General features: G+C 40.9%; 1 protein-coding gene across 1 annotated transcript; it reads left to right on the top strand.

The window, feature by feature from the left end:
* The first annotated feature begins 1,399 nt into the window (after positions 1-1,399).
* On the top strand, positions 1,400-27,485 carry mmp24 (matrix metallopeptidase 24). Its single transcript, XM_030780035.1, has 9 exons — positions 1,400-1,525; positions 14,051-14,199; positions 14,348-14,464; positions 16,795-17,099; positions 19,330-19,491; positions 20,344-20,561; positions 21,580-21,718; positions 23,193-23,459; positions 27,148-27,485. The coding sequence occupies exons 1-9, from the start codon at positions 1,400-1,402 to the stop codon at positions 27,483-27,485; spliced, it is 1,821 nt and encodes a 606-aa protein (XP_030635895.1).

The following is a 27,485-nucleotide window of genomic DNA, read 5'->3' as shown; positions in this document are numbered from 1 at the left end:
TTCACACTTTTCACACACACGCTTTACATCCACACCCAGGTATACACACAGACCTGAGAATCAATTATTTCTCCCATATGAGTGAAAAGGGAGGGAGGGGAAGAAAAAAATGTAACACTTCTGCAATATATGATTAATTCATTTTAAAGCTCTCAAAGGCAAGCATTTAAAGAAAAAACTCTCTGAAATAATCTTTATCGAGAATGTGATATTTGCTTATTTTGGCTCTACATTCTGTGTACCAGGCTGCTGGCATATGCTGACTGTGCACATGAACCTTTTTTTTTTGTTTGTTTGTCTCTGTATTCTGCAATGGACTGGCGACCTGGCCAGGGTGTTTCCCCGCCTTTCGCCCTGTGAGCGCTGGGATAGGCTTCAACACCCCCGCGACCCTAATTAGGATAAGCGGCTTAGATAATGAGTGAGTGAGTGAGTGAGTGTTTCTGTATTTGTTATAATAAACCATGAAATGAAATGATGCTGATATGGGATTGGGCAGCTGAGAATTTGTGCTTTGACCATTTACAGGTTGTGGGATATCAGAAGTTTACAAGAACACAAACTCATTGTCTGGTTTTTATTTCTAAAAATTTGCTATCCCCAGTTAACTATCCCCAGTGATGCGTTTACTTTATTTTCTGAGGGCAAACAAAAAGTCTGCTGTCCATTCAATAACCTTTAACCAGCCACGCGTATGCATGCAATGATTTTTGTATGTAAGGAGTTCATGTGTGACATATTCCTTTAAGTGTTGCAGAGTGTATTGCTTCACTAAGTTTATTATAGTCTTCAGAATGATTAATATGGTTTATTTTAATCAACTTCAATAGAACTGAAAAGAATAAAGAGAATGAATTTCACTTCCAGCATGTTTATCATTTATCACAGAGAGCACTGGGGGGTTGAATGAATGAGAAGAGAGAGAGAGAGAGAGAGAGAGAGAGAGAGAATTCGATGTTATCGTATATCAGTCTACCATTAATGAATTAACAGCTGCATTTGCGCAGTGGAGACTGATGGCCTACTAGGTTACTCTCCCAACGCAATGCTATCCAGTTATATTATTAAGTATTTAGCTGTGGAGCCTGTGGCAGCGCTATTCAAGTGTGGCATCGTGGGGCTGCGCGCGCGGAGTCTGTCAGTTGGGTACACTGCATTCCGCGCTCAGTCTCTGATGCTTCGGCAGCGCGAAGGTGCGGAGCCTGTCCTTGGCGTTCTGCTTTAATCACCGAGTCTGCGCAATGTCTCCCATCGTTTAACCGTTGTTCTGCGGTGCTGACAGCGAGCTAGAGGAAAACCAAAAATAAAAGAAACTCATTCTTCAACGGAATTAAGACTGAGCACAGGACACAAGACTGGAAATTCAAAGGGGTACTGAGGGGGGAATTGGGGGACAGTCATGGCGGGGGTGGGAGCGAAGGGGAGAAAAGCTGGGCTCCCAGGTTTTTGTTGGAAAACTTGTTATTTTCACATTTTGTTCTGGGTCGTATCCGTCTGTGGAGAAGAGAAGACCTTCATCGTTGAGGTAGGTCAGAATCGCTGAAAGCAAAGAAATACAATCGATTTCTTTAACGTGTCAGCATCCCTCCGAGATCCATTCCTTCCCAGGGACATGCGAGGTACAACCATTCAACTGCACACCGCTCTGCGTTCTAGTGCAGATCTATTCTTACATGCGTTTGTTCATTTTTGTGCTTGCGAACAAGGATATCAAAGAAAGAATAGACCAAACCTTACGACGTACTACCAAACGGTACGACTAAATAAATAAATAATGACTTTGAAAAATAAATAAATAAATAAGAACAGATAAACAACAGGCTACAACGCTTGTGTTTCACGTGGCGATTGAGACTTTTGTTGGGTTATTAATCGCTTATGTCAAAAAATGAGGTCTTAAATTGTATTGTGATGTTAACAGTTCAGCCATACTTGGCTGTGTAGCTAGGCTACGGAACCGAAACAATAACATTTCAGATCGTTTACACGCATTAAACGTCATTGATTGCACTGCCTATTTGTTTGTAATTGTTGTAGTTTATGTAATTTGGTAGTTAGTGTTGATAGTCATTTTAACACTTGTCCGGCACTGGAGCGGAATCTACAGTAATTTCAGTGCATTAATTGCACTTAGAGGATGCTTTGTCGGTACCGACAAGCAGGATAATTTTATTGCGCATTTCATGTAGGCTATATCCAAGTATCTAGGTTATACACTGATTATATTCCGCTGTCCTTAACATCAGACTGTCACATTTTGTTGACGTTTGTTATTTTTAGAAATAGGCAAGCTGATGTTGCCCAGGAAATACATAGGAAATACACGATGGACCTGCTTATATCCGGATTCATCGACCCAAGCATAAACCGTTATTCTGCAAGCTCCCAATAAAATGTAAACATTGTCCACTAAACAGTAATAATGGTCGTCTTGATCGTTTTATCTCATTTTATCACTTTAAACAAGGTAAAAAAAAATATCTCTTGGAAATCAGAAGTGAGAGGTTGCGCTCTTGCTTTCATGTGTGTAGAACAAAGAATCCAATCTTTTTTTTCAGGTTCCAAATTTAGCGTCCTCCATAATTTATCGAAATGGCAGGGATGTGTTTGAGTAGGGGGGAAACTGGTGACACGTACTGTTCCATCCCAGTGCCCTATACTGATTTGTAATAGACGTGAACGAGAGCGCCTGGCTGCTTAGGTTATAATGAACACATTTAGCTGCGTTTGCAGTTAAAGACGCATCTTTTGTAGTATTGTACTGACCGTGAGTGTTGCTGTGTATGAGGCGACATTTTGGCAGGGGGACGTTTTCTCAAGCTTTGCAAAGACAAAAGCATAACCCTTATGACATGATATCTGTTAGTAATGCTATTCTCCATCGCCCTGTTTCCCACATTCTTTTCCTTTGATGTCTGAGAGCAGGCTGTACAGTTTGACTGGATATGGACAAAGGCATAAACGTCTTTTATGCCTCTGAGTTCTATTTTTACTCAATATCTGTTAGTCACACGGGATAACTCTGTCTTCCATTTAAAATACTTAAAGACATTAGATCATTATCTCTGACTGATTATCGGTGACGTTTAGTTTTACAGAAAGCACAATATTTCAGCGCTTGGCTCATTGTTATGACAACAGTCTATCTTCAGACAAAGGAGAGTTGTCTTACTGCTGGTCTTGGCAGGTCTAGCTCCAGTTCCAGCCAGTTTTACTGTTCCTGAGTTGAAACATTGTTTGTTTGGTTTTTCTTTTCTCTCTAATGCTGTTGACATGTTACAGTTAGGCTACATTTCTTTTTCCTGTCATCTTGATGGTTGTTGATTTTTGTTCTGAGAGCAAGGTTTTTGTTTTGGTTTTTTTTTTTTTTTTTTTTTTTTTTTTTTTTACCTCATTTCATTAATTCTCATCTTCACACTGTTTTGGGGGAGGAAATATTTACCTTTTTGGAGGGACACACATTGAAAACACAGCCAGGCTGTGACACAGTTCAAACCATCTGTAGTTCAACTAATGTTGTTTTTGGTTGTGGCTTGTTATCAGTACAGTCATAATTTGGGCCTCACCAGTGTATCCCAGTCACAGGTTTGTTTTCCTGTGCCTGATATACCAAATGTAATTTCACTGAATGTTTATTTGATCGGTACATATAAAGTCAAGAGTAATTAACCAATGTTCTGTTGCAGGATGCCGTAGCACTTATGCCTTGCTTTTTAAGCAGCTATGATGTATTCTCTCTTTCTCTCACTCTCTGTTTTTTTCTAAACAGCAATATAATATATATATATATATATATATATATATATATATATATATATATATATATATATATATATATATATAAACCCATAGCTAGACAAGGCTTTTTCAGATCGAATGATAAATTCATCCCTCAGATAAAGAACTGTCAACCCATTTGTCTGTGTTCTTGTTAAATATGGATGTGTGGGTAGGGCCGTTGACTTTAATTAGGAGACACGCATAGGTTTAAATTTTGATGCCAGTGTTCTTAATACAGAGGTGAACAAAACAAACTGAGCCAAAAGATCATCTGAGGTTATGGATGTGTATAAGGTGTTTTGAATCCAGTAATTACTGTCAGTTTTTCTGAGTAGGGACACAAGCCCTGTGCTTTCAAGTTGTAAGGTCTTTATTATCCTTATTAATATTTTTATTGTTGATGTTGTTGTTGCTCCTTTTCAGATAAATGAGTGGTAGTTTGTTATCATTCAGGAAGGCTTTGTGCTCTGATATTCTCGTTTGGCACAGCGTGAACCTCAGATGGGTTTGCGGAGATGTTAGTTGAGGTGAAGCATGCTGTTAATAGAGGGAATGTAGAGTCTGGAAAAACAGACTTGACTCAAATGTGTCAGTTTGATTGCTGAACCACAAATAGCCATCTGTGCTCCTTTAACTGAAAGTCAAGGATGTGACTGAGGACAAAGAAGAAGAAGAAGAAGAAGAAGAGGAAGAGGAAGATGCTGCTGCTGATGGTGATGCTCACGATGATGATGATGATGATGATGATGATGATGATGACTGTTAACATTGTTGGTTGTGTGAGTGTGTTGTCTTCTTTTTTCCCCCCTTGTTTGGCTTAGTTCCCATAGAGGTAACACATGGACGTCTAACAACAGTCTCATGACTCATGTTGCAAGCACAAACAGATAAACAGATTTTGGTTGTAGCTTTGGAATAGAGATGTGCTTTGTTAACAGATTTGGGACTACGGTGCATGCATCAGAGTAGACTGAGTTCAGACAGACCACCTTTCTTAAGATGTCCCCATGACTGGGCTTAATAAATAAGAGTATACTGTGCAAACCACACCAAGGCATTTAATACTCTCACAGTTTCTCTTCTGATTTTCAGATAAGACTGTGAGGGGACGAGTTAGGCCTATGTAACAGGAACACACTTTATTCAGCTTTGTAATAATGTGGTAATAATGAGGTATAGAAACTCAGAAAGCTGAAAAATGATTGGTCAAGGATAAGAAACTGAGAAACCCAAGAAACTCTTGGATTTCTGTTAGCTCGTATGGTGTGTTTAACCTAGGTATGGTGATTGTGATGGTTATAGTAATTACTGATATCTAGTCAATCATGATTTGGCAGGAGTGTGGTTTTAGCCTTAGGCTCTTGTGAGTATGGCTTTTTTAAACATAAATGCTAAATGGGAAGGGAAAGTCACAATGCTGTCTATTCTTTGGTCTCTCAGAGCTGTCTGGTCTGCCTTACTTGATATAACGTTTAGGGTTTAGGAGCGACAGCTCTGTCCGCGAAATGCTGTCATAAAGTGACATCTGTTTTAATCGATGATTGACATGAGGTTGTTAGCTTGTTAGGGACTTTTTTTTCTCTCATCAATAAGATGACACTATCTGGCACCTTCAACCACCACTTTTAATTTCTGGGTTTTTTCTGCAACACAATGGTCAAGAAGCAAAACATCTTCTTTGGTTTGATTAATGGCCAAATCTTGGCCAGTTTTGTTACAGTCAGATTAAGACAGTTGACCAATGACAGACACTGAAAAAACGTGACTCATTAACACTTATTCTTCAAAAGCTTTTAGCTAATGTTCATCAACACTAAACAAAGCTCTGTGAAAACTTTTGCAGTTCTAATATGGTTTGTTTGGGTTGGATTAAGAAATGAATTGATTTTTAGGTGGGCAGGTGTGTGGGAGGTTGTGAGTAAATGAAGTGAGTGACTGAGAAAAAAACTTCCATAAACAGTCTTCCATAAACTGTCTCCGTAAATTCCCACCAAAATGAGTGAATACATGATAAATGATTCTTCTTGTTTGTGTCACAGAGTGTTAGGATGCCTACAGAACAGCCAAACCCAAACCAGGCTGTCGCACAGGATTAGAGTAGATGTGCCTGGGAGAGCAGGCAACCGGCAGCTTCATCTGACAACTAATTTTAGCCACACGAGTACTGAAAGCCACAACAGTTTGTCAGACCGGAATATGAACGATCGGCAGTTATTTTCTGTTAATGCATTGGTTGAGGATTTGCTTTGAGATGGCCATTCAGGCTTCTCCATGTTAGAGTCAGATTACCTAAATTCCATTCTCCAGCAGTGTAACTCCAATGTTTTCGACAGTATAGTAAACGCACTACTACAATGTATGCATGCATGTGTGTCTGAGTGGATGTCTCCTGTTACCATGGAGATGATAAGTCATTTTTTCAGAATGCTCTTAGTTTAGTTTAGAATCTGATGCAAGTTTTTATAGTGTATCAATTTGACTTCGAGCATACAAGGCCCAAGGACTTTTCTTAGCATTACATTTGGATTGTTGGTTAAAGGGGTTTTGTTTTTTGGTTTTTTTGTTTTTTTGGTTAATGGGTTTGTTTTGTATTTTGGCCTGTAAAATCCCTATAGAATTTACTGGTCATTACACGCAAGCATGCCACTGGTTTAAACAGCGTGGTGGAATTAGAATCATTAAACAGTGGTAAGACTAGATTCTCGACTAATTCTCTCTGAATGCTTTTGTATTTAACAGTGTTTGCAGCATCTGGGCTTGTGTTTGAGAGGATATGTTAATCTCACAGTAATTAAGGAGGAATCAGTGACGTCTGTCTCTGTCAAACTAATGCCTTTACACAGACACTTTGAAAGGGGTCAATGTGACAAGGCTTAGCTTTAAAGGAAAATGTGTGAACATATTTTCAGCGATTGTTGAAGACTGAAGCTACCTTTGATTTGAACATGCTTCAGTGTGGATTACTCACTGAGCCTACTCACTGATGTTTTCCACAGAAATCGTAGTTGTCACTAGCGATCTGGGGGGTATTCCAGAAAGCGGGTTTAGTGAAAACTCAGAGTTTGTTAACCTAGACCAAGTAGTAAACCTCCTAATAGAGGAGTCCTATGGCTTTGTTTCACTAGGAGAATGAACCATAGGTCTCTTCTCCTAGCAGGTTTAGTACTTATTTTGAGTTAACTAACTCTGAGTTATCACTAAACCCGCTTTCTGGAATACCCCCCAGAGAACAGCAGACAAAACGAACAAACAAAACAAAATCAAAACAAACAAAATACAAAAAACACTAAATTGTGCAGTGGTACAGTTTACGATTACATTTAACCATTTGGCAGATGCTTCTGACCATGTACAAAAGAGCTCATTAAAAATAATGTGTAAACTCCCTCAGATTCTGCCCAGAGTACAACGTGAAGTCTTCCAGGATTTGATCAAGGTGTACATGGTAACCAGAACAATTCTCAGTGCTACTGGGTGTTATGCTCATAGATATCCCTTGTATCTGAACAAATGTAGAATTCATGTTGTTACATAAATCTAGAAGAAAACCTATAGTCTGTGTAATTATACAGAATCAGTGTAGAGCTTCACTTTGAGACAGGTAAGATCAGCGTGAAGGAAGCGAACAGGAAGGGAAATGAACCCTATGACTCCACTGAGGCTTGTGTAATATTTAAATGGCTGCCCTATATACAGTAGCAAACTGTAAGTTATTTATTTTTTCCCCCTCTTCCTTTTTTTAGCTGGTGCTTTGCACAGCCTTTGCTTTGCCTGAGAATTCTCTTGGGCCCCAGGAGAAGGCTATGCTGAGTAGAGAAGAACACACACTCCTGGTGTGTTGGGAGGTGATCACACGCTGTTGGTGTGTTGAGTAGAGAATAACACACATTGTTGGTGTGTTGGGAGAGTAATACACACTCTTAGTGTGTTGGGGAGAACAACACACATTGCTGGTTTGTTTGGAAGAATAACACACACTCTTTGTGTGTTTAGGAGAGTAACATGCACCGTTGGTGTGTTGGGGAGATGTATCAGTCTGACTGAATCTGGAACGCATGGACTTATGTTAAGATAAAAACAGCAGTATTGTTTTTGTCTTTGGCATTATCATCGCTGCTTTGTTCACTAGTTCAGGTGCTCTTACATCATTCTTCCCATCTTCTGATTCTTTTTCTAATTAATGCTTAATTGTATGTAGAGTTGTATCTTTTTTTCCGAAGACGGTTTGTTTATTTGAATATTATTTGAGAATTTGTGTACATTTTTCTGTGGGGAGGTCCTTAACTTTGGAGAGTAACAATATCCTTGAGATCTGAATCTGAAATAGAGATCTCTTGTCCAGCTCAGTACAGCTACACACAGTGAAAGCAGTGAACTAAATTAAGGAAGGCTGACATAGTTGCTTCCTCCAAAAGTGTAATTCGCCCTGAATATGTCTCTTCAAGGAATCATGTGGAGAAACACAGAACAGAGCAAGAGATTAAATGAGAGAGAGAAACTAGATTTAAAAAAAAGAATTTCTACCTTTTATTAAAGAGGAAATATCAGTGTTTATTTTGTTAAAATGTAGTTTGTGAAGTTATGCTTGTGATGCATTTGCAGACAGTTTCTGATCTCTAAACACAAAAAAGACATGCTTTTATATAGGCTTAAGACCAGCTATTGTGTTTGGTCAAATGTTATTGTAATACGTCATGTCCCAGGGGTATAGCTTCAGTTTCAGTGCTTTGTTTGCCAAGTTCCATCTCCTGTATTTTTATGTTTTAATATTTAATATGACTCATGGCAGCCCTTTCAGGCTATAGATTATCTCTTAATGATTCAAACATAAAAAAAAATTGTTTTGCCTCTCTCTGCTAGTTATCTGGTGAGCAGTTCTTGTTAGTGTAACTAGGTAGCTATCTACCTGTCTACACTGTCCTCAGTGGCTCACCTTATAGGCCTACAAGTTAACTCCAATTCTGATGTAGTCCAATATAGCTAGCAACATAAAACAATATTACAGAAGACAGACAGACAGACACACACACGCACAGAGAGAGAGAGAGAGGGCTTTTGAGATATTTTGAAGTGAGATAAATACAAAAGAGGTTTGAAGACAACAGACCAATTCTGATGTAGTCCGATGTAGCTGGCAACATAAAACAATATTACAGACAGACACACACAGAGAGAGAGACAGAGAGAGAGAGAGAGAGAGCGGGACAAAAGGCTTTTGAGATATTTTGAAGTGAGATAAATACAAAAGAGGTTTTTTAAAGACAACAGACCAAGAAATATCACACATCAGTGTGGAAAACGTAATTGTTATGGTTAGCGTCCTAGAGCCCACTTATGACACAGTACCCTCACTCATACATTACACTCAGCAGAGGAATGTATCCTGCCCTTTTGTCCAAAGGATGGGTGTTACTGTGTATCAAAGAGTCAATTCCTGGTTTAATGAGACCTGTAAATGCAGAGCATGATTAGGTCATCCATTACATTTTTCATGCAGCAGAATTCAGAGGATTTTCTTGACACTGTTTCTTGTTGCATCTGGCTCTTCTTGGTCCTGCTTGTTGAGGTATGTCGGCCTGAGAGAAAACTGTCCATATTTTTCACTGTCAGTGTCAATGTGAGGCTTTGAAAATGTGAGGAAATTGGAGCACAAAGTACCCCAAAATCCATTCAAAACTTCATGAATATACATGACTAGTTTATCTGCAATGAGGCACTGGCAGAACCAATCATTTGTGTTATAGTTTTCACTAACTGGCAGTTGTTTTCTTTCTTTGTTTGATTGTTTTTCAGTGGATGGGATAAATTTGACTGATAGTCAGCAGAGAGTGAGGTGGTTATGAGACCCAAATCGCTAAAGGCAGAATTCAAATTTGAACTGATGTCTTAAAATTAAATGTCATTGCAAAAAAAAAAAAATTCCCCCCCACAGACCCTCTGGACACATACTGAGATCCATGAGTGAAGAGACACGATTTGTGTTCCTTTGGTCTATGTTGCCAGCTTAATTTTCACATAATCACAAGACACATTCTTGCTTGTTACACTGGACACTGTCCCTATAGTGTTTCCTTCTTTGTTATGATCCCACTGTGAGATCCTGCAAAGGTTTTTAACCGTCACTGCATACTGCCTTCCAGCCTGCCATCTCAATGAGTACTGCTGTTAAAATTAGCCATTGTCATAATGATGACGTTGATTGTAATTGTAGATGATGTTGTTGCAGTGGTTAATACTAGTGTTATGACTGGACTAAAGATGTATATTGTGGTTTGTGTTCAGTATTGGTGTGTTCAGGATCTTCGTTATACTACACCAACGGATTAGAAGCACATTGGCCGCTCTCCCTTTGTCTGAGCTTCTGCTGAAAGTCTCTCCCTCAGTCTCCACACACACTGTACTCCCTTCCCCCCATCATCCTCATACTGTACGCCCCCTCCCACCACGGTCTTCTCTCTCTCTCTCCCTCTCTCTCTATCTTTCTCCCTCGCTTTTGTTCTCTTCCTCTCTCTGTCTCTGTTGTTTCCTTGTTTCGGTTTTGCCTTTGCTCTTGTTCTCCCATTGATTTATTTCGTATGTATCTCTCTCTTTCATTGTCTTTCATACTCTTTCCCTCTCTCTCTCTCCCTCTCTCTCTCTCTCTCTCTCTCTCTCCCTCTCGCTCTATCATTCTCTCCCTCTCTTGCTAAACGTTTTCTCTCTTCTCACATTCTATCTTTCTCTGTATTACCTTGGTTGGGCTGTGAGCCTTCTGTTTGGCAGCTTGTGTTCAGTCTGCTTACACAGAGTGGTAGGGCTGTCATTGCCTGGCAGTGGGCTGGGTGGGGGGAGGGGCTTGCCTTACATCATCTGTATTCTGGTACATATTGATTATTGTGGTGATGAGCTGTGTGGTCCCTCTCCTTCTGTCTGTGAAACATGAGACGCTAGACGTGAAGTCATGGCTTCTACGCCGATTGATTGGCAAACACATGATGCCACCCCCCCACCCCACAACCGACCTCCTTGTTGATCTGCGACCCTCACGGAAGTCACCTGCTGAATACTGCACTTTTGGAGAGGCTCATGCGTCTGTCTTGTTTGGCTTATTCCCTACAGAGCAGACTCACATGGATCCTCTGTGTCGCATCGTTTATAATAATGTTATATTAACGTTGGGGTAACATTAAGCAGGCTGTCAGGATTAGTTCTGGAGTATTTATTTACCTCATCATAGACTGTGTAAAATGCTATGGTTTATATAGGACCTGGAGTTACATGCCCTGAGGCAAAACTGCCTATGGAGCCATGATACTGAAGGTTTATCTGCACGCATTACATCATCAGCGAATGAGTCATGAGTTATTAAGTTTAATATACGTGTCATTAGAGTTCACTTGATCTCACACTCCTCGTTTGCTGCCGTGGGAGGTGTCGCGTCAGCGGTTTAATGCACGACTCACAGTGCAGGTGGAGTCCTGACCCCAGATAGCTCCCCTGACTGCGTCCTTAACTCAGAGTCAGCAAAGACGTTCTTCTCCGGTTATTCTGCTCCCCATGTTATTGGATTAAGACACAGCTTGCTCCAGTGCTATGAATTAAGATGATGATACTTCTAGTTTGTTTCTCAGCAGATGTGAGCAGTTCATAGGAGTGTGAAAACATTTGGAGAAGTGATATTTTGAAAGTTTGCCATGCGGCAGATTTCTGTCTGCCCTTGACAGCTGAAATCGTTCTGGCATAGCTGCTCAGGTGTGGAGTGTGTGTGTGTGTGTGTGTGTTTGCATATGCCTGAGCCAAAGACACGCAGGGGGGAAGAGGAGAAAGGGGAAGGGAAAGAGGGATATGGACAGAAGAGATGTAGGAAGTCCTTCTCCAGCTGAGAGATCAATTAGTGAACGCTGTAGAGGGCATGAGGCCCTTCCTTCTGCAGCACTCTCTGGGCTCGTGGCAGCAGTATACAGTAGTGCTATGAGATGGAAATTTTAACAAAACATTGAAACACACTTGTGTGAGAAAATATTGAATGGTATGTTGGCTTAGTTGGCTGAGCATGTTATGGATCACAGAAGGGCGTGTGTATTTGAGATACTGCTTCATCTCATCGTTCATTGTTGGACGGTTGGAGATTAACGTGAGAAAATCAAAAGCGCATGTGATGTTTGACAGTATGACATTGTATGGTGATCTTGTGAAACCATTCAGAATTCCATATAGTGGGCACAGATTACTCCATAGCACATGCAGGGAGGTGCTGAAGCTACATATGGAGGAAAACCAAGGTCAAATTTCAGGACTGTGTAATTTCAGAAGCAACAGCTTCAACCTCTATGAAAATACATTTGAAGGGTGTCAAATTTGTTCTTTAAAAATAAATAAATAAATAAAACCTGTCTGTCAAAGACCCATCTAAAATGATGGTGTTGCCAAAAGTACTCAAAGCTCATAATCTTCTGTCTCGCACGGTCTGTCTCTGCTGTGGTAGCACCTGGAAACTAGGCCAGCTTTTCCTGTTCAGCCAAGAATAATGGCACTCTGTTTGTAGAGAGACACTGCAGCTGGCAGTGCACCCAGCAGCCTGCCAGCCAGCACGTAATCCCAGCATTAATCATTTCACAAACCACTTTAAGTACAAAAATAAATGGGAGAGCACCTAGTTGGTTTCATAAAAAAGGCGGGAAAATGTAGCCATTTGGTCTTTGTATTGAAACACAGAGCCTTGGCTTCTCACATGTGGACAAAGGGTAAACAAAGGGTTAAAAAAAGCTTGTAAATTCTTTTGTCCTATACTCCAGAACAGTGAATAAATGAGTAATGTATCATCTGGTTGTGTTTAGGCTGGATTTGTTTTCTCTCTCTCTCTCTCTCTCTCTCTCTCTCTCTCTTTCTCTCTCTCTTTTGTCTTGGGCTTTAATGATGCTGTAGTAATGATTGTGTAACAGTGTCACTGAATCATTTAATGCAGTGATTTCCCCTGAGTAGTAAACAGCTGCTGCCTCTCGGTGTGCTTCCAAAGGTCTTCCGTTACGTTCGCTTTGCAAGATTAAGGAGACGCTCAGATTGGTTGTGGCGTAGACAAGCTTGTTGCTAGCTTTTGTATGCCGTTTATTGCAACAAAATGGGCCAATCGATTTTTTTTTTGCCCGAAACATTTTGTTGTGATGTACCGATTAAGGAAATATGATACTGCTTAGTTGTTTGAGTGCGTCATGTGCTGAAACCAGTATCATCTATAAAACCACAATGAGCTGGTTAATTGATGTAGTACAGTGCTGTCAGAAATGAGTCAGTTGTACGTAATCTGTAAAATGGCATCCATTTGCTGGTAAACAGTGATTTTAATAACGATGCGTTCGCTTTCTGGTCGGCGTTCTGCTCCTCTTTCAGCCCTCTGAGGTAAAGAAGCTTCTGTCTCCCTGTGGAGAACCCATGGAGGTTTCCAGATCCTCTGCCATTAAAATATTTATGTGCAAAAATGGACTTTGCAATGAACTAAGTTATGGAAGGGCCACTGTGTGTGAAGTCAGTGCATGAAAAGGGGGTCTCTAGTCCCCTCTGAGGGGAGAGGTAAACATTGATTTGCTGATGTGGAGATGAGCAGCATTTTGCGGTTGGACATTCTGAGGCTTTGGCTGTCTACTGACATGCTGTTTGGCATTTATGCTGCCTGACATGCGATTCAGAGGCAGTTTTGTCTTATGTTATATTATAAAAGGGAATGTCTGTAGTACAGTAATCCCTGCATAAGGTGTGTGGATGAAGATCAGTCAGTGTGAGTTGGGTAAATGCATAACAGTAATTCTGACAGCTGCTCCTGTTTTTAGTGTTATTTAGGCTACAGTTTCATAATGAACGTGTGTGTGTGTGCGTGTGTGTGTGTGTGTGTGTGTGTGTGTGTGTGTGTGTTTTTGTATGTGCATGGATGTGTGTGTACATACGTGCGTACGTATGTATGTATGTATGTATGTATGTATGTATGTATGTATGAGGGTGTGTGTATATGTATGTCTGTGTGTATGTATATATCTATTTATGTATGCATTTGTTTGTTTGTTTGTTGTTTCCCTCCTGGTCCTCACTCTATTGTGCTATTGTAAAGCTGATTTTTGTAAATTGCACTAATACTAGTACTAGTAAATTCATTTCACTGGTGCTATTGACAGTAGTCTGAGAGACTCATGAACTCATGAAATTTGAAGTTTGGGATCTATGTCAACTTTATACTTTCGTCAACTTTGACTTTATACTTTCAGTATAAAGTTCTCTCTCCCTCTCTCTCTCTGTTTCTCAGACGTGGTTGAAGAACTATGGCTACCTGCTTCCCCACGACATCCGGACGTCAGACCTACGGTCGGAGAAGGCCATGCAGTCAGCGGTCGCTGCCATGCAGCGGTTCTACGGCATTCCTGTGACAGGAGTGCTTGACCAGACCACCATCGAGTCAGTCACCTTCCATATCATTTTACATCACACGCACTACTGCGGCCCTTATGTTTCCCTCTAATACCATTTAAATACTGTCATCGTATGTTTTAACATGTCATACTGCTATAAGAGGTTAGCAATTGTATGTTGTGTTTGTCGTAAGGTGGATGAGGAAGCCGCGGTGTGGAGTCCCTGATCATCCCCACATAAGCCGACGGCGGCGGAATAAACGCTATGCTCTCACTGGTCAGAAATGGAGAGACAAGAAAATCTCATACAGGTAAAGAAAACATTTGTTTATTTTTATGATGCTTCTCTGGTCACAATGACCTCCAAATTGTTCTGATTTCTTTCTTTTATCAAGAGTTGGTTTTGATACTTTGGTTTACATGCTCAGAACGCAATATTAACCAGCAATATGATGATTAGCAGTGAATGTATTGAGTTAGTACACTATCTCCTTCTGTTGATTTGAAACAAAAAATATTATTCAGATTCAGACATGAGACTACAGAACCCAATAAATCCATTATCAACCTAGTACACTTAGTTGTGTTTAACTCATTTCTTTGACTTTCTTTAACTTGGTTCTGTTTAGTTATGTTTGACCTTTTTTGACATCTTGATTACTGACTGAACATCATGGCTTTGTCTATAGCAGTAGTAAGTCAGCAAGGCCTCTGACTATGGCTAGGTCAGCTCATTCACAGAGCTCAGAACACCAGCTTCAATTTACAAATGTTTCATACAAATGTTGCCATTTTATTTTGACCTCTTTGTTTATTTATTTCTTGCATATTAGATATGATATGTTTTGATACACGCTTCACTCAGTCAATGATGCAGAAGCACTCTCCTCCATACACTTGTCCCAAGAGCAGCGAAAAATAGCTAATGTTTGTATGGGGTTTTAAGGAACAGACATAAGACGTAACAGACTGTCTGGGCTCAGGTGATGGAGGAAGGGAGAGTGCATTTTCATCCCTCTATCCTTTTTTGGGTAGTTGTTGTTGTGGTTTTAGAGAGTGGGGCTGTAACTTTAAGTGTACGTAGCTCTCCTATCGCACTGTTGCCAGGTCTATATTTAGTGTGTCTGGGTTGGTGAATCTGATGTGATCTTTGAGAACTGTCAGAGTACATCAGGGCGGGAGAGAGGAGGGAGAAAGAGAGGCTCTGAGGGAGAGAGGAGAGGGAGGGGAGGTGGGGGGAGAGGGAGAAAGCATGCCTGCTGCTGTTCTCCCCTGTCGCCTCGCCTGATTAAACCTCTCTTACTTACTGCAGGGATGTAGGCTTCTGTGGGTTCTTCGTCTTTAAAGAGTGTGCATTCTTTTCTTTACATTGTCTACATCATTGTTGATATCTGCTTCACTGAAGGGGTTATCATCTGCTCTTAAAATCCTTTTTTTTTTCTTTTTTTTTTTTTTTTTTGAAACCCAGAGCAGTATTCATATATGTAAAAAAACATACAGCTGAACTTTTATCATTGTGTTATAAATTAGATATTAGCACCTTATGAAAGTGATTTGATCCATATACTGAGAAAGAAAAAAAAGTATATCTACTCTTCAGTCTCAGAGGTTTCACCTGAGTCTCGCTGTCTAGCCACTAACTAGTTAGTTGTGTTTTCATAGATCTGGAGTCACTCGGCTTAATCTTAGTCAGTTCTCAGCATTTGGCAGCCAGCGGTTATGGGTTAAGAAGCAGCCATCTGTCATTGCTATAGGTGATTCTCCTCATCTGCCTTTTGCCCCACATTCTCAGAACAATTTTTTTATGCAGATTAATTCTTATGTAACAGAATCAGGCTGCGTATCAACTCAGCGGCACGTGTTTGAACACTAGTGTTGGTGACCGCGTGGAGTCGGAATAGTCAGATGTTTTATGGGTGAATCACTGAGTCATTTCTGTCTGTGTCCATTAAGGCTTGTAAGATATTCTGTGACTAAGTAGCTTTAATTAGCTATTTTACCTATACAAACATGAAAAAAAATAACAATTAGATACCTTGTGAGCTCTATCATCCTACAATAATGTACAACCTCTGTATATTTGGATATAATTTAATTCAGATGTTGGCTTCAAAATGTGTTTAAAACTGCCATGTGGGTCTCTGAGAGGTGGTTTTGTTTTGTTTGTTTGTTTTTTTGTATCACATAGCAATATTAATAAAGAAATAACATGGTCATATCAGAGTCATGTCCCATTTACAGCAAAATAAGTTGTATTTTGGTGAAGTCCAGTATTTCTGAAGTTGAACAGTTGAGAGAGGGTAAGAATGTGGAACTAAAGCGTGAAATCTTTCTGGAATACAGTGCTAGGTTTTGATAGCAGTCTGAGAACACTGTGGCCTCTCATGGTTTATGGTCCTTAGGTGGCTTATGGAGCAGACGCCTTTTCTTTCCCTACTGTACAAAGCTTTTTGTTTTAGTTTGATCACAGAGAATTATGAAGGTCGGAACAAGTCCACCGTGTCAAAACTTTAGCAAGGATTTGCTGCTTTATCCAACGAAATTTTCTGCATCACCTAACATAGCATCCTTTTCTTTCTTTCTTTCTTTCTTTCTGGGTTTTTTGTTCTTTCTTTCTTTCTTTCTTTCTTTCTTTCTTTAGCATACATAACTTCACCCCTAAGGTCGGTGAGAAGGACACACAGAGGGCAATCCGCCAGGCGTTCGATGTATGGCAGGCAGTGACCCCGTTGACCTTTCAGGAGGTGGCTTACTCCGAGATCAAGAACGAGGGCAAGGAAGCGGACATCATGATTTTCTTTGCTTCCGGTTTCCACGGTGACAGTTCCCCGTTCGATGGCGAGGGAGGCTTCTTAGCCCATGCCTACTTTCCAGGGCCGGGCATTGGCGGGGACACGCACTTCGATTCCGATGAACCCTGGACGCTGGGCAGTGCCAACCACGATGGTGAGAGATGTGTTTGAGTAGAATGCAGTTAAGACCCTGTCATTTTTGAGATTTCTGATTTATTTAAAATTTGGTCAGTTAAAGTAGAGAGAGGAACCAGCGACACTTGTCATGTCTGGGAAGAGAAATTCAAATTCAGAGGACTCTCACAGTGATACTGTGGTGTTAAAATCAGTATAAAATGCCTACGTCAAACAGACTTGAAAATCTTGACAAACAGATCTGAGGATCCTATTTGTTAAAAAGCTTTCCATAATTGCATTACCCTGTAGTTGTACAACATTTCGAAAATGTGTTTTTTTCCCTACTCAACATTTTCAGCATAAAAAGGCCTCTAAGGTATTGGGTGAGAGAAATATGGTCCACATGATACAACAATAGTCAGAGAAAAACACTAAACTCACTGTTAAGATTGAGTGCTTCTAGAAACTTCTACGGTGTGAAACCAGCCTTTGAAGTTACTTGATGAATTTCAACACTCAGTAACATTCCTTCATTCAGCCCGGGCCATTGATGAGTTAGTCTTTGATCAGTCATCGACTGAATCGTAATGAGTGCTCACACGTAATCACAAATCCATCGACAGTTGAAAGGGAACTCTAGGCCAAGAGCAGGGATTTAATTCCATTTACAGGGGAATAGCTCTAAAGAAATATTTCCATAAGCAAAAACATGACCAGCCTCTACTTAGGTAAATGTTTCCTTGGCTTTGTCCCAGACAAAGGTATGGGTAGATGCATGGTGAAGAGAAGTCTGTGTCAGAGAGATAGAGAGACAGACTAAAACAGACAGAGATTGAAAGAGAGAGAGCAAGACAGATAGAATTAGACAGACAGACAAGTAAACAGACACAAAGAGAGCGAGAGAGAGAGAGAGAGAGAGAGAGAGTCAACTAATTGGAGAGAGACTGTGTGCAAAAGAGAGAGTGAGAGAGAGAGAGTGATCAGAGAGACTGAAGAGTCAAGCTGAAGGTATAAACCTGAGAGAACTCTGAAGGAGCTCCTCTGGGGACACAGCTCAGCACAGCAACAGAGAGAAGAGGAGGAAACAGTGCAGGGTCCATGGGAGGGGAGAGAGGAGAAAAAGACAGGAAAGGGATAGAGAGTAGAGCAGAGGAAAGAGCTATCTCTCTCTTTATTTGTGCGTGTGTGACCTCAAAACTCCAATTCGAGTGGAATGAGCTGGGATTTGGGAAGTTTACGGAGTAAATCAGAGGAATTCATTAGTGTCAACGCTGGTCGCATATGGAGCATGTATAAAGTGTTATCTCAGTTTACAGTCGGCAGAGTCAGCAGTTCAAGAACACACTGTGCAGACTGGGGGATCTGTAATCTGCTCACGTGTACACACGTGTACACACACACACACACACACACACACACACACACACACACACACACACACACACACAGAAACACGCACTTGCCAACACACTCCCTTTTTGTTTTTGCCCAAGTGGACCTGGACCTGTGTACACTCTAATTATTTTATTTACACCCCTCATAGCCAGCTCCTTCATTTCAGTTATATTTCATTCATTTAAGTGTTGGAATCAAGCAGTAGATATTGCTTCATTTTTGTTCTTTCAAGAACTGGAGAGATGGCTTGAGGAAGGAAGAGTGAGGGATGGAAAGAGAGAGTGTGTGAAAGGTGAGTTAGAGATGTTCAGAAGGTTTGATACAATTTAATAATGTGGTGAGCCATAACTGGTGATATGTACCTCACCTCTTTACTGTCAAAAAAAGAGAAAAGGATAGAGCAGGAAGAGGAAAATGGATGGGGGTCATGTGAGAAAGCTGAGGCAGAGATGGAAAAATTGAGCTTTAAACTCAGACATAGAGAGATAGAGGAGGTATGAAGACAAACTAGACAGCAATATTTGTGTCCTGACAACACAGTTGATGAATTGTCAAACACTGATTGTAAATAGGATCTCTCTGTCTCCCTTATTCTTAATATGTCCATAGCATATTCAAAGTACAGGGTTCACCCCTCCCCCCAACCCCCCGGCCCTCTCTCTGTGTTGAGCATCCATCTGACATCATTTGACAATTGGAAAATCGATCTTGCCAATGTATAATATAATCACTGACAAAACATATTTCATTCTTAAAGCAACACTGTAAATCCGTAACATCAATATTCATCCTTACAGCAATGTCTTGCCACAATACATGTCAAAGAATCAACTTTTCAGTATTTCATGACCTTCTGACCTTTGACTTTTCAGGAAATGACCTTTTCCTGGTGGCAGTGCATGAGCTTGGCCATGCTTTAGGGCTAGAGCACTCTAATGACCCCAGCGCTATAATGGCTCCCTTCTATCAGTACATGGAGACGCACAACTTCAAACTGCCTCTGGACGATCTACAGGGAATCCAGAAAATATACGGTAAATTGGATGATAATGCTGACCTTATCTAGTTAGCTGGTAAATGGTTTGTGATATTGTCATAGCATTTGAACAGCGACAGCAAGTCCACAAACAGACGAGAGGATATTTCATTCTTGGCTTGCGGTGGTTTCCTTTTAGCAGATTCTTTAAAGACTTCAGAAGAAAGTGTGTGAATGGTTGAAAAATATTAGTCCTAGTGTAGATGTTTACCAGCAGTGATTGTAAGATTGAGAGCACACAGGCATCAACACTTTAAGGGAAGAAGAAGAAGCTTTGGTTTTATAGAATTGAATGTTAGTGTGAAGATGGGCTTAAGCCCAGGGCTCTGTTTTAGCTGTAGGCCAACATAAATATGCTCCATTTAAATGGAAATCCAAGCTCAGAGCCTCAGGTTACCCCTGGGCTGGAGTGAGTTCACCAGCAGTATGTGCAGTGTGTTATGTCTTGTACAGGGCTAAGCCTGTTCTTAGACCGGGATCAAAACAAATACATTAGCTAAGAGCACAAACCTACTTGCTCCTAAGACTGGCAGATTTTATTCAGACCACCGGGTTCCTATTAAAGGATAGAATTATTTATGTATGACTGATGGACAGATTGATGGACGGATGGATGGATTAGTGAAAAGAACGGTGGATGTACGGTTGGCCTGTTAGATGTTTCGTTGGATGGGTGACAGAATCGATAGGAGAATACAGAATAATGATGGATGGATGGATGGATGGATGGATGTGCAGAGGGATGGATGGATTTGCAAATGAATGGATGAATGGATGGATGTGCAAATGAAATGACAGATGGAGGTAATGAACGAATGGATGACTGAACCAACACATACCTTTGTTCCAGGTGTTCCGACAGCCATGTTAGAGCCCACCAGGCCGCTGCCAACCCTCCCCGTCCGCCGTACCCACTCCACCTCTGAGAGGAAACATGACCGTCAGTCACGCCCACCTCGCCCTCCCTCTGGTGACCGCCCTTCCTCACCTGGCAATGGGAAGCCCAATATCTGCGATGGCAACTTCAACACCGTGGCCTTCTTCAGACGGGAGATGTTTGTTTTCAAGGTAAACCTCGTTTTCCAATGATAGTCCGTAACAGATGCTTTTTGAAACCTTGTCTCTACTGATTACAAATAGCTCACCAACAGTCTTCAAGAGGTTCAAAAACCAATGATTAAAATTTGTATTAATAGTTATCCCAGGAATATGTGGCATAAGTTATGTGAACATGCATGAATGCAGGCATGAATATATGATCACATGGTTATGAGTGTTACTTGTTAAGATAATAGTTGTTTTTAATGGTGTAATTATTATATTGATAAAGATGAACATTGTTTATGTTATTGTAGGGCGAACATGGAATGTGTTTGGGAAAATAGAAGTGTTTCAATATGTATGAATTGCAGTAGGTTATAACCAACTTATTAATCTTTGATAAAGCCTTTGTAGTTGGGTTCATTACCCCTCTGTGTTGACATTTGCTTTACACATGCAGAGAAAAAAGCCTTTGTTAGAGGAAAAATATGCATATATTTAAATGTGTCATATGTATATTATATGTTAAATTGGAATGTAGCCGAATTGGTCCAGTTAGACAGTATCTGTGTGTGCATTTGAGGGGAGGTTCACATTGACAAATTCAACTGGAGGTCTTTGATCGTGTCTTTAAATGTCTGCAAAGGTCACTTGATGTCCTGATGAGGGTTTTTTCTACTGTGGAGAGACTGCTTCATCAGACCAAATCAAATCAGAGAACTTTCATCTTCCAGGGACCTGCCCTTATAATAGTCACACTCGCACAAATCTACATCACATGCAATACTGAAAATTCAACAAAAATGTCTGCAACTTGTGTGTGTGTGTGTGTGTGTGTGTGTGTGTGCGCGCGCGCGCGCACATGTGTATATGATGCTTGCTATCAGTGAGGGCTAATGGCAGATGAACGTGTCCAACTTTTTCACTCTAGTCCGATGGTCATGAGTTTGGATACTGATTTCCAGTCTTTCTGTGTGTATGTGTGTGTTGTGTGTGTGTGTGTGTGTGTGTTGTGTGTGTGTGTTTGTGTGTCCACCTCTGTCAGGATCGCTGGTTCTGGCGCCTGCGGAACAATAAGGTTCAGGAGGGGTATCCCATGCAGATTGAACAGTTCTGGAAAGGTCTGCCTCCCAGGATTGATGCTGCTTATGAGAGATCTGATGGCAAATTCGTGTTCTTTAAAGGTATTCCCAAATTCACATTGTCATCTTTGAGTAAACAAGCATTTGAAATCTCATCATCATATCTTCACGACACCCCAAGAAATGAAAATGATTGGTTCCTTTGCTAAATATACACTTTTGTTAACTGGAGCCCATTGCTAGGTGTCAAACTATAAACTATCAAACTATTATGTACACTGGTTCAGCCCGACCCCCCAGTCACCTTCAAACCTATTGATGTCTATGAATAAACCTAAGAATGGCTTCCAGAGGGAAACTGACTCTTGAAATCCTGAATGGTTGTAAGCATAGTTAAAGTGCTGGGGTGCTCATCTCTGTGAGGGATAGGAGAGGAAATGTGGATTGGCCAAGGCCTAATCTCAGGAGAACTCAGAGTTTATCCCCCACAAGTCCTCCCTGTGAATCTCACTGCTCAGACAACTGTCAATGACTCCATTGAGGAATACAATGAATCCATCTCTCGCTCTCTGTCTCTCTCTCTCTCTTCCACATACTCTATATTCCTTCTCTCTTACCATGCCTTCTGTGTCTTCCACCCCCCCCCCCCCCCCACCTCCTGCATCCTCTCAGTAAATTAGCCTCATGCTGCTTTGCAGTGGAGAGTGTGTGCAGAATGGAGGATATTTATAGTCAGTATCTGCCTGCTCCCAGAGGCTCTTTCAGAAAAGGGCTAGGGAGATGCCTCACAGTTACCTTAGAGAGAAAATAGATTTTTTTCCCCTTTTATTAATAGACAGCGATTTGACACAGTTGGCCTCTCTCTAGGGTTCATTTTTTTCCACGCTTTTCCATTTTTTCCCCCCTGCAAAATACTCATTATCTGAGCAAGCATATGCGTCACGATATGGTAACACAGCACTGAGGAGCAATCAAGCCAGCTCTGTGTTTCACTTCTGTCTGTTATCTGTCCTCAGTTATGCCTTAAAGGTGGCGGGAAGAGCATGATCACCTTATCATATAAAGACTACAGAATCATGGAGTTCTGAGTGAGACTGAAGTTACAAACATTAGGATAAAGAACGAAGATGGGACTTTACAGGATTGGCGTCATGGGCAAAATGGCGAATTAGAAAAAAAAAAAAAAGCATTTGATGAAATTATGCATGGAGATTCTACCTTTGCTATTTCCAGATCCTTTATGTAACATGTTCGGTGTCTTCTGCAGCCATGCTGTGCAGACTCCAAAGGCATACTGACAGAGGACTAATGCCACGAGAACTATGTGTGGAGGACTATTTAAAAAAAAAAAGAGTTAGAAGACATTTTTTTCTCATATAAAAGTAAAATTGGACTTTGACAGGGTGTTTATTTTTTACCTACTTTGACGACTCCTCACGGGCTGTGTATTCATGTTGGGTTGAAAGTCCTTCTGATTTTACGCACATAAAGCCAACCCTCACACCCCTGAAAAAAAAAAAAAAAAAGTCAGAAAAGACCATTACACTGAATTCTTTGGTTTGTGTTTGAACTCCAGGTGATAAGTATTGGGTGTTCAAAGAGGTGACTGCTGAGCCTGGGTACCCGCACAGCCTGGTGGAACTGGGCAACTGCCTGCCACGGGATGGCATAGATACTGCACTGCGCTGGGAACCAGTAGGCAAGACCTACTTCTTCAAGGGAGACCAGTACTGGCGCTACAACGAAGAGAAGCGGACAGCTGACCCTGGTTACCCCAAACCCATCACGGTGTGGAAGGGGATCCCTGAGGCACCCCAAGGAGCATTTGTCAGCAGAGAGGGATGTGAGTAACCAAATTTCAAAACCCTCTTAATCTATAATCTACAGTCCACACACGACTCCAGCTGTATTTGTATTACAGCTTCAAAGCTTCTTCGTCGATTTATTTAAAGATCAGCATTTTTTTGTTTCTATATGCCCTTCTCCGTCATTACTGAGAACCTGCTGATTGTCTGTAAGACTATATCCACTGATTACTTTGTAGTCTCTTCAATAGAGCCACAGCATCTATAGACTAAATTAGAGGATTCGTGCCAGATGTCCACATACACAGACATTAAAGTGTTTTGTGCTTTTCTTGTACACTTTATAGCTGGGTGACAGCATGTTACAACTGTAACTTGTGCTCTCAGAGGTATTTGTTGTATTCAGAATGGGATTTTAGATGATTCAAATTCACCAAGAGACTTTTTTTTACACTTTATTAGCAGTGAATTTTCACTTTGGTGTCACTCATTGGCACGTTTCCATCGTGCCACTTAGTTGCATGTGGTTTCCACTGTAGAGGATATGGGAATGCAGTAGGGAAACACTGTCAGTATTAATGGCTGTAGCTATGAGTCTCTGTTTTACAGTCTTGACCACTGATATCAGGTAGCTGATTTGTCATGAGTGCTTTAGCCTTGAATGTCTTTGTATCACTGAGAGCTGAGTGACACAGACATGGGATCTCCTCAAACTATATCTGAGTCCAGCTTCTCCCTCTTAGACTGAATCATCTCCTGTTGTACATGGTTTTCTGTGCTCCCTCTGAACAGTGGACGACGTAGACATGTATTTGGTTTAGCATTTGAGAGGGATGCTCTGACCAGCAAAAATAAAAACCAAAATGAGTTTAAACCCTGCAGTTTCAGATACATTAATTACCATTTGATGAAATTTAGAATGATTGTTTTTTGTTTTTTTGTTTTATTCCTTACTTACTAGCCCAGAGCGGTAGCTTCCTCTTAACTTGCTCATGTGAATTTAACAAACATCAATTTTTTGTTACCGAATCTTCTCTCCTTCAAACCCGTCCCCCACCACCACCACCAACACCACACACTCACACACACACACACACACACACACTGAGAGGAGCCTTGTCATCAGAATATCCTCTGAATCAATCTAACAAACTAAGTGATCAATGAAGCACCAGTTTAATAAGCAAAATTTAATCAAGCGTAGGTTCAAGGACCAGTTAGCTACTAATTAGCTGCTCTGTTGAATCAGGTATGTAAGTGAATCAGGTATGTAAGTGTAAGCAGCTATGTAAATATGTCGGGCATGGGCTTAGTTAAGGTTAAGGTTCAGAAACACTGGCGCAGAGTTGGGTAGTGTTGTGGTATACAGATGTTGTGCAGTGTAGAGTGTAGTGTGGGTATCTTTTGTCTATTGTCTAGCAGTGGCATAATCTAGAGAGTTGTTATGCGTGGAGTGTAAGATTGCCATTTAGTACTGTGTAACTTTCAAGTGGTTAACAGAACATTTGTGTTCTTTCCCACAGTTATCACTGCTTGATAAATGATCAGTGATCATTATGTTGTTGTGATGGAAACTGTTTTGACTTGGGGGTAATCCATAGTGAGTCCACGGTTGTTACGCTGTTCTGGAACAGTGCTGGGCTACTGGCAGTTCCCAAGTTATTGGGCTTCAACTCATGCTCCTGATTTCCTAGAATTTCATATGAATGCACATCAGTCAACGCATATGGTTATAAAGCTGATGATGTTCTGATTCTGGTTGTAAGGTGATGTCACAGATGTGCTGAAGACCACATTATCTGTTCAGTTTTACCCATAAAAACATCTTTACATGTTCCTTTAGCTGATGCTTGTATCCTGAGTGACTTTTTTCTGTGTCAGAGGTTGCACCCCTCTGGGGTTGAGTGGCTTTTCTTCAAGGGAATAAATCCAAAGGTCACTGGTATTTGAGAGCTGTTTTTCATTTCACACCACAATTGCCCAGCCTCCACTGTCTGTACATGTATGGGTCAGTATTAAATAATCGAGTTTATACTCTGTTACATTGCCACTAAGAGTGATTTTTATGTTCTTAAAAAACACTCATACCCGTAACTAAGTCACAAAGTCATCTTTAAAGAGAAGGGAAAGAGCAGGAGCCCGGAGATCAAATGACGTTATCTGTATGTTTAGTCTATGTCTGTTGTGCTGGTTAAACGCTGTAAGATTAATGAAAGAAGAAAAGGAGAACTGTGACTGTGAGAACAGACAGTAGCATTAACCCGTAAACTGTGTGTTGCCGTTTCAGCGTTGTGTCATGACGGTAAGACTGGGTTTGGGTTTGTAGTAGAAGCACTGGGATTGGTTAAGGGGTTAATCCTGTCAGGTCAAAGGAGGGCCACTGTTTGTGCTGTAGCAGCATGACAAAAAAAAATATGACAGGACTGGGCCCTGCATCCCTAGAGTGTCCTTCAGTGAGGAACTCACATCGCCTCTTCAAGTCATGTCACAGCCTCGTAGCTGACATTGCACTGTAGGCTCTGAACACACTGAAAATGAATAGACGGGGACCTGGAGGCTGAGGAGGTCACACGGCTCATTTGACTTGCTTGTTTTGCCTGTAGCTCATGATTTCTCGGTCAGTCAGACAGTTATTTTGGGGTGCGAGGGGTGGGGGTGAGTGGTGGGGACAGGGGGTCTGGACATAGCATTTTAATGGAATTGGAGAAAAGTAGCTATCGTATCATCAATCATCATCTCTGCACTCAGGCTCACTGTGTGTGTGTGTGTGTGTGTGTGTGTGTGAGAGAGAGAGAGAGAGAGAGAGAGAGAGAGAGAGAGAGATGGAGAGAGAAACTCTGTGTGTCTATGTATGCAGAGTGCATACAGTCTCTCCGGTGTATTGCATAACAGTTAAGTAGTATTCATATATGCATTGTCCCTGAGTCATGCCAAAGGCATGTGAGTGAATATGAATGTGCGCATGCATATTTTGACTGAAAGAAATCATGCAGCACACGATACATGTCAGTTTGCCGTGAAAATATTTTCTTTGATAAGTGTTTTAGTCAACACCTCTGTGTTCTTCATCACCATGTAACCAACTCTTTTTTCATGAATTTAAAACGTGGTCTCTAGAATCATTTATATCCTGACTGTGTTTTAGTTAAGGTCTTTTATATGTACAATTCCAATGTTTATTTCTATATTATGATGGTGGTGAAATGGAGGTGTAATGTTTAGTGTCTGTGTCACTGTGTTTTGTTTTTTTTTTAATTTATGTTGGTTTGTATTGATTTCATTTATCTGTTTCATTTGGGAATAAATTAACTGAAATTGTTGCTGGAAGTTAAATTGGACAAAATGAGGATCAAACAGCAGTGACCTAGATTTCAGTTTTATTGGTTGCTCATTTGAGATTTGCTCAGGATTGTAGTAGTCTCTGAAAACTGTCACTGAACAACAACAACAACAACAACAACAACAAGAGTCTCAAAGTCAGTGTTTAACAGGCAGATCTCTCTAAAAAATGAAGCATATGCTACATAGGGGAATAAATGGCCCATGAGCATAGATATTACAAATAAATCCACCCACTGAAGGGGATAGAAAGACATAAAAATTAGTTTCTTTAGTTAAAAAATTTTGAGTTTCTTCAGTTTCACTGCCGACTAAATATATATCTTCAGAGTTGTAAACACATAATATTGTGTATCTAAAGTTGTGTCTTTCATCTCTCCCCTCTAGTTTATACCTACTTCTATAAGGGAAAGGATTACTGGAAGTTTGACAACCAGAAGCTGACTGTGGAACCTGGCTACCCCAAGTCCATTCTGAAGGACTGGATGGGCTGCGACCAGTCTGAGGTGGAGAAAAACAAAGACCGCCAGCTCCCCCACGATGACGTGGACATCATGGTCGCAATCAACGACGTGCCGAGCACGGTCAACGCCATAGCCGTGGTGATACCGTGCATCCTGTCCCTGTGCATCTTGGTCCTGGTCTACACCATCTTTCAGTTTAAAAACAAGGGAGTGCAGCAACACGTCACCTACTACAAACACCCTGTGCAGGAATGGGTATGA

Source organism: Chanos chanos, chromosome 7, assembly GCF_902362185.1.
Source record: "Chanos chanos chromosome 7, fChaCha1.1, whole genome shotgun sequence".
Classification (NCBI taxonomy): domain Eukaryota; kingdom Metazoa; phylum Chordata; class Actinopteri; order Gonorynchiformes; family Chanidae; genus Chanos; species Chanos chanos.
The sequence above is the reverse complement of the archived record's forward strand: the minus strand, read 5'-3'. Positions and strand labels throughout refer to the sequence as shown.

Excerpts from the sequence above, each read along its gene's own strand:
- mmp24 (XM_030780035.1), top strand. The coding sequence starts at position 1,400 with ATGGCGGGGGTGGGAGCGAAGGGGAGAAAAGCTGGGCTCCCAGGTTTT. Across the intron at positions 14,200-14,347 it reads CTTGACCAGACCACCATCGA|GTGGATGAGGAAGCCGCGGT; the intron begins GTCAGTCACCTT and ends GTTTGTCGTAAG. Across the intron at positions 14,465-16,794 it reads GACAAGAAAATCTCATACAG|CATACATAACTTCACCCCTA; the intron begins GTAAAGAAAACA and ends TTCTTTCTTTAG.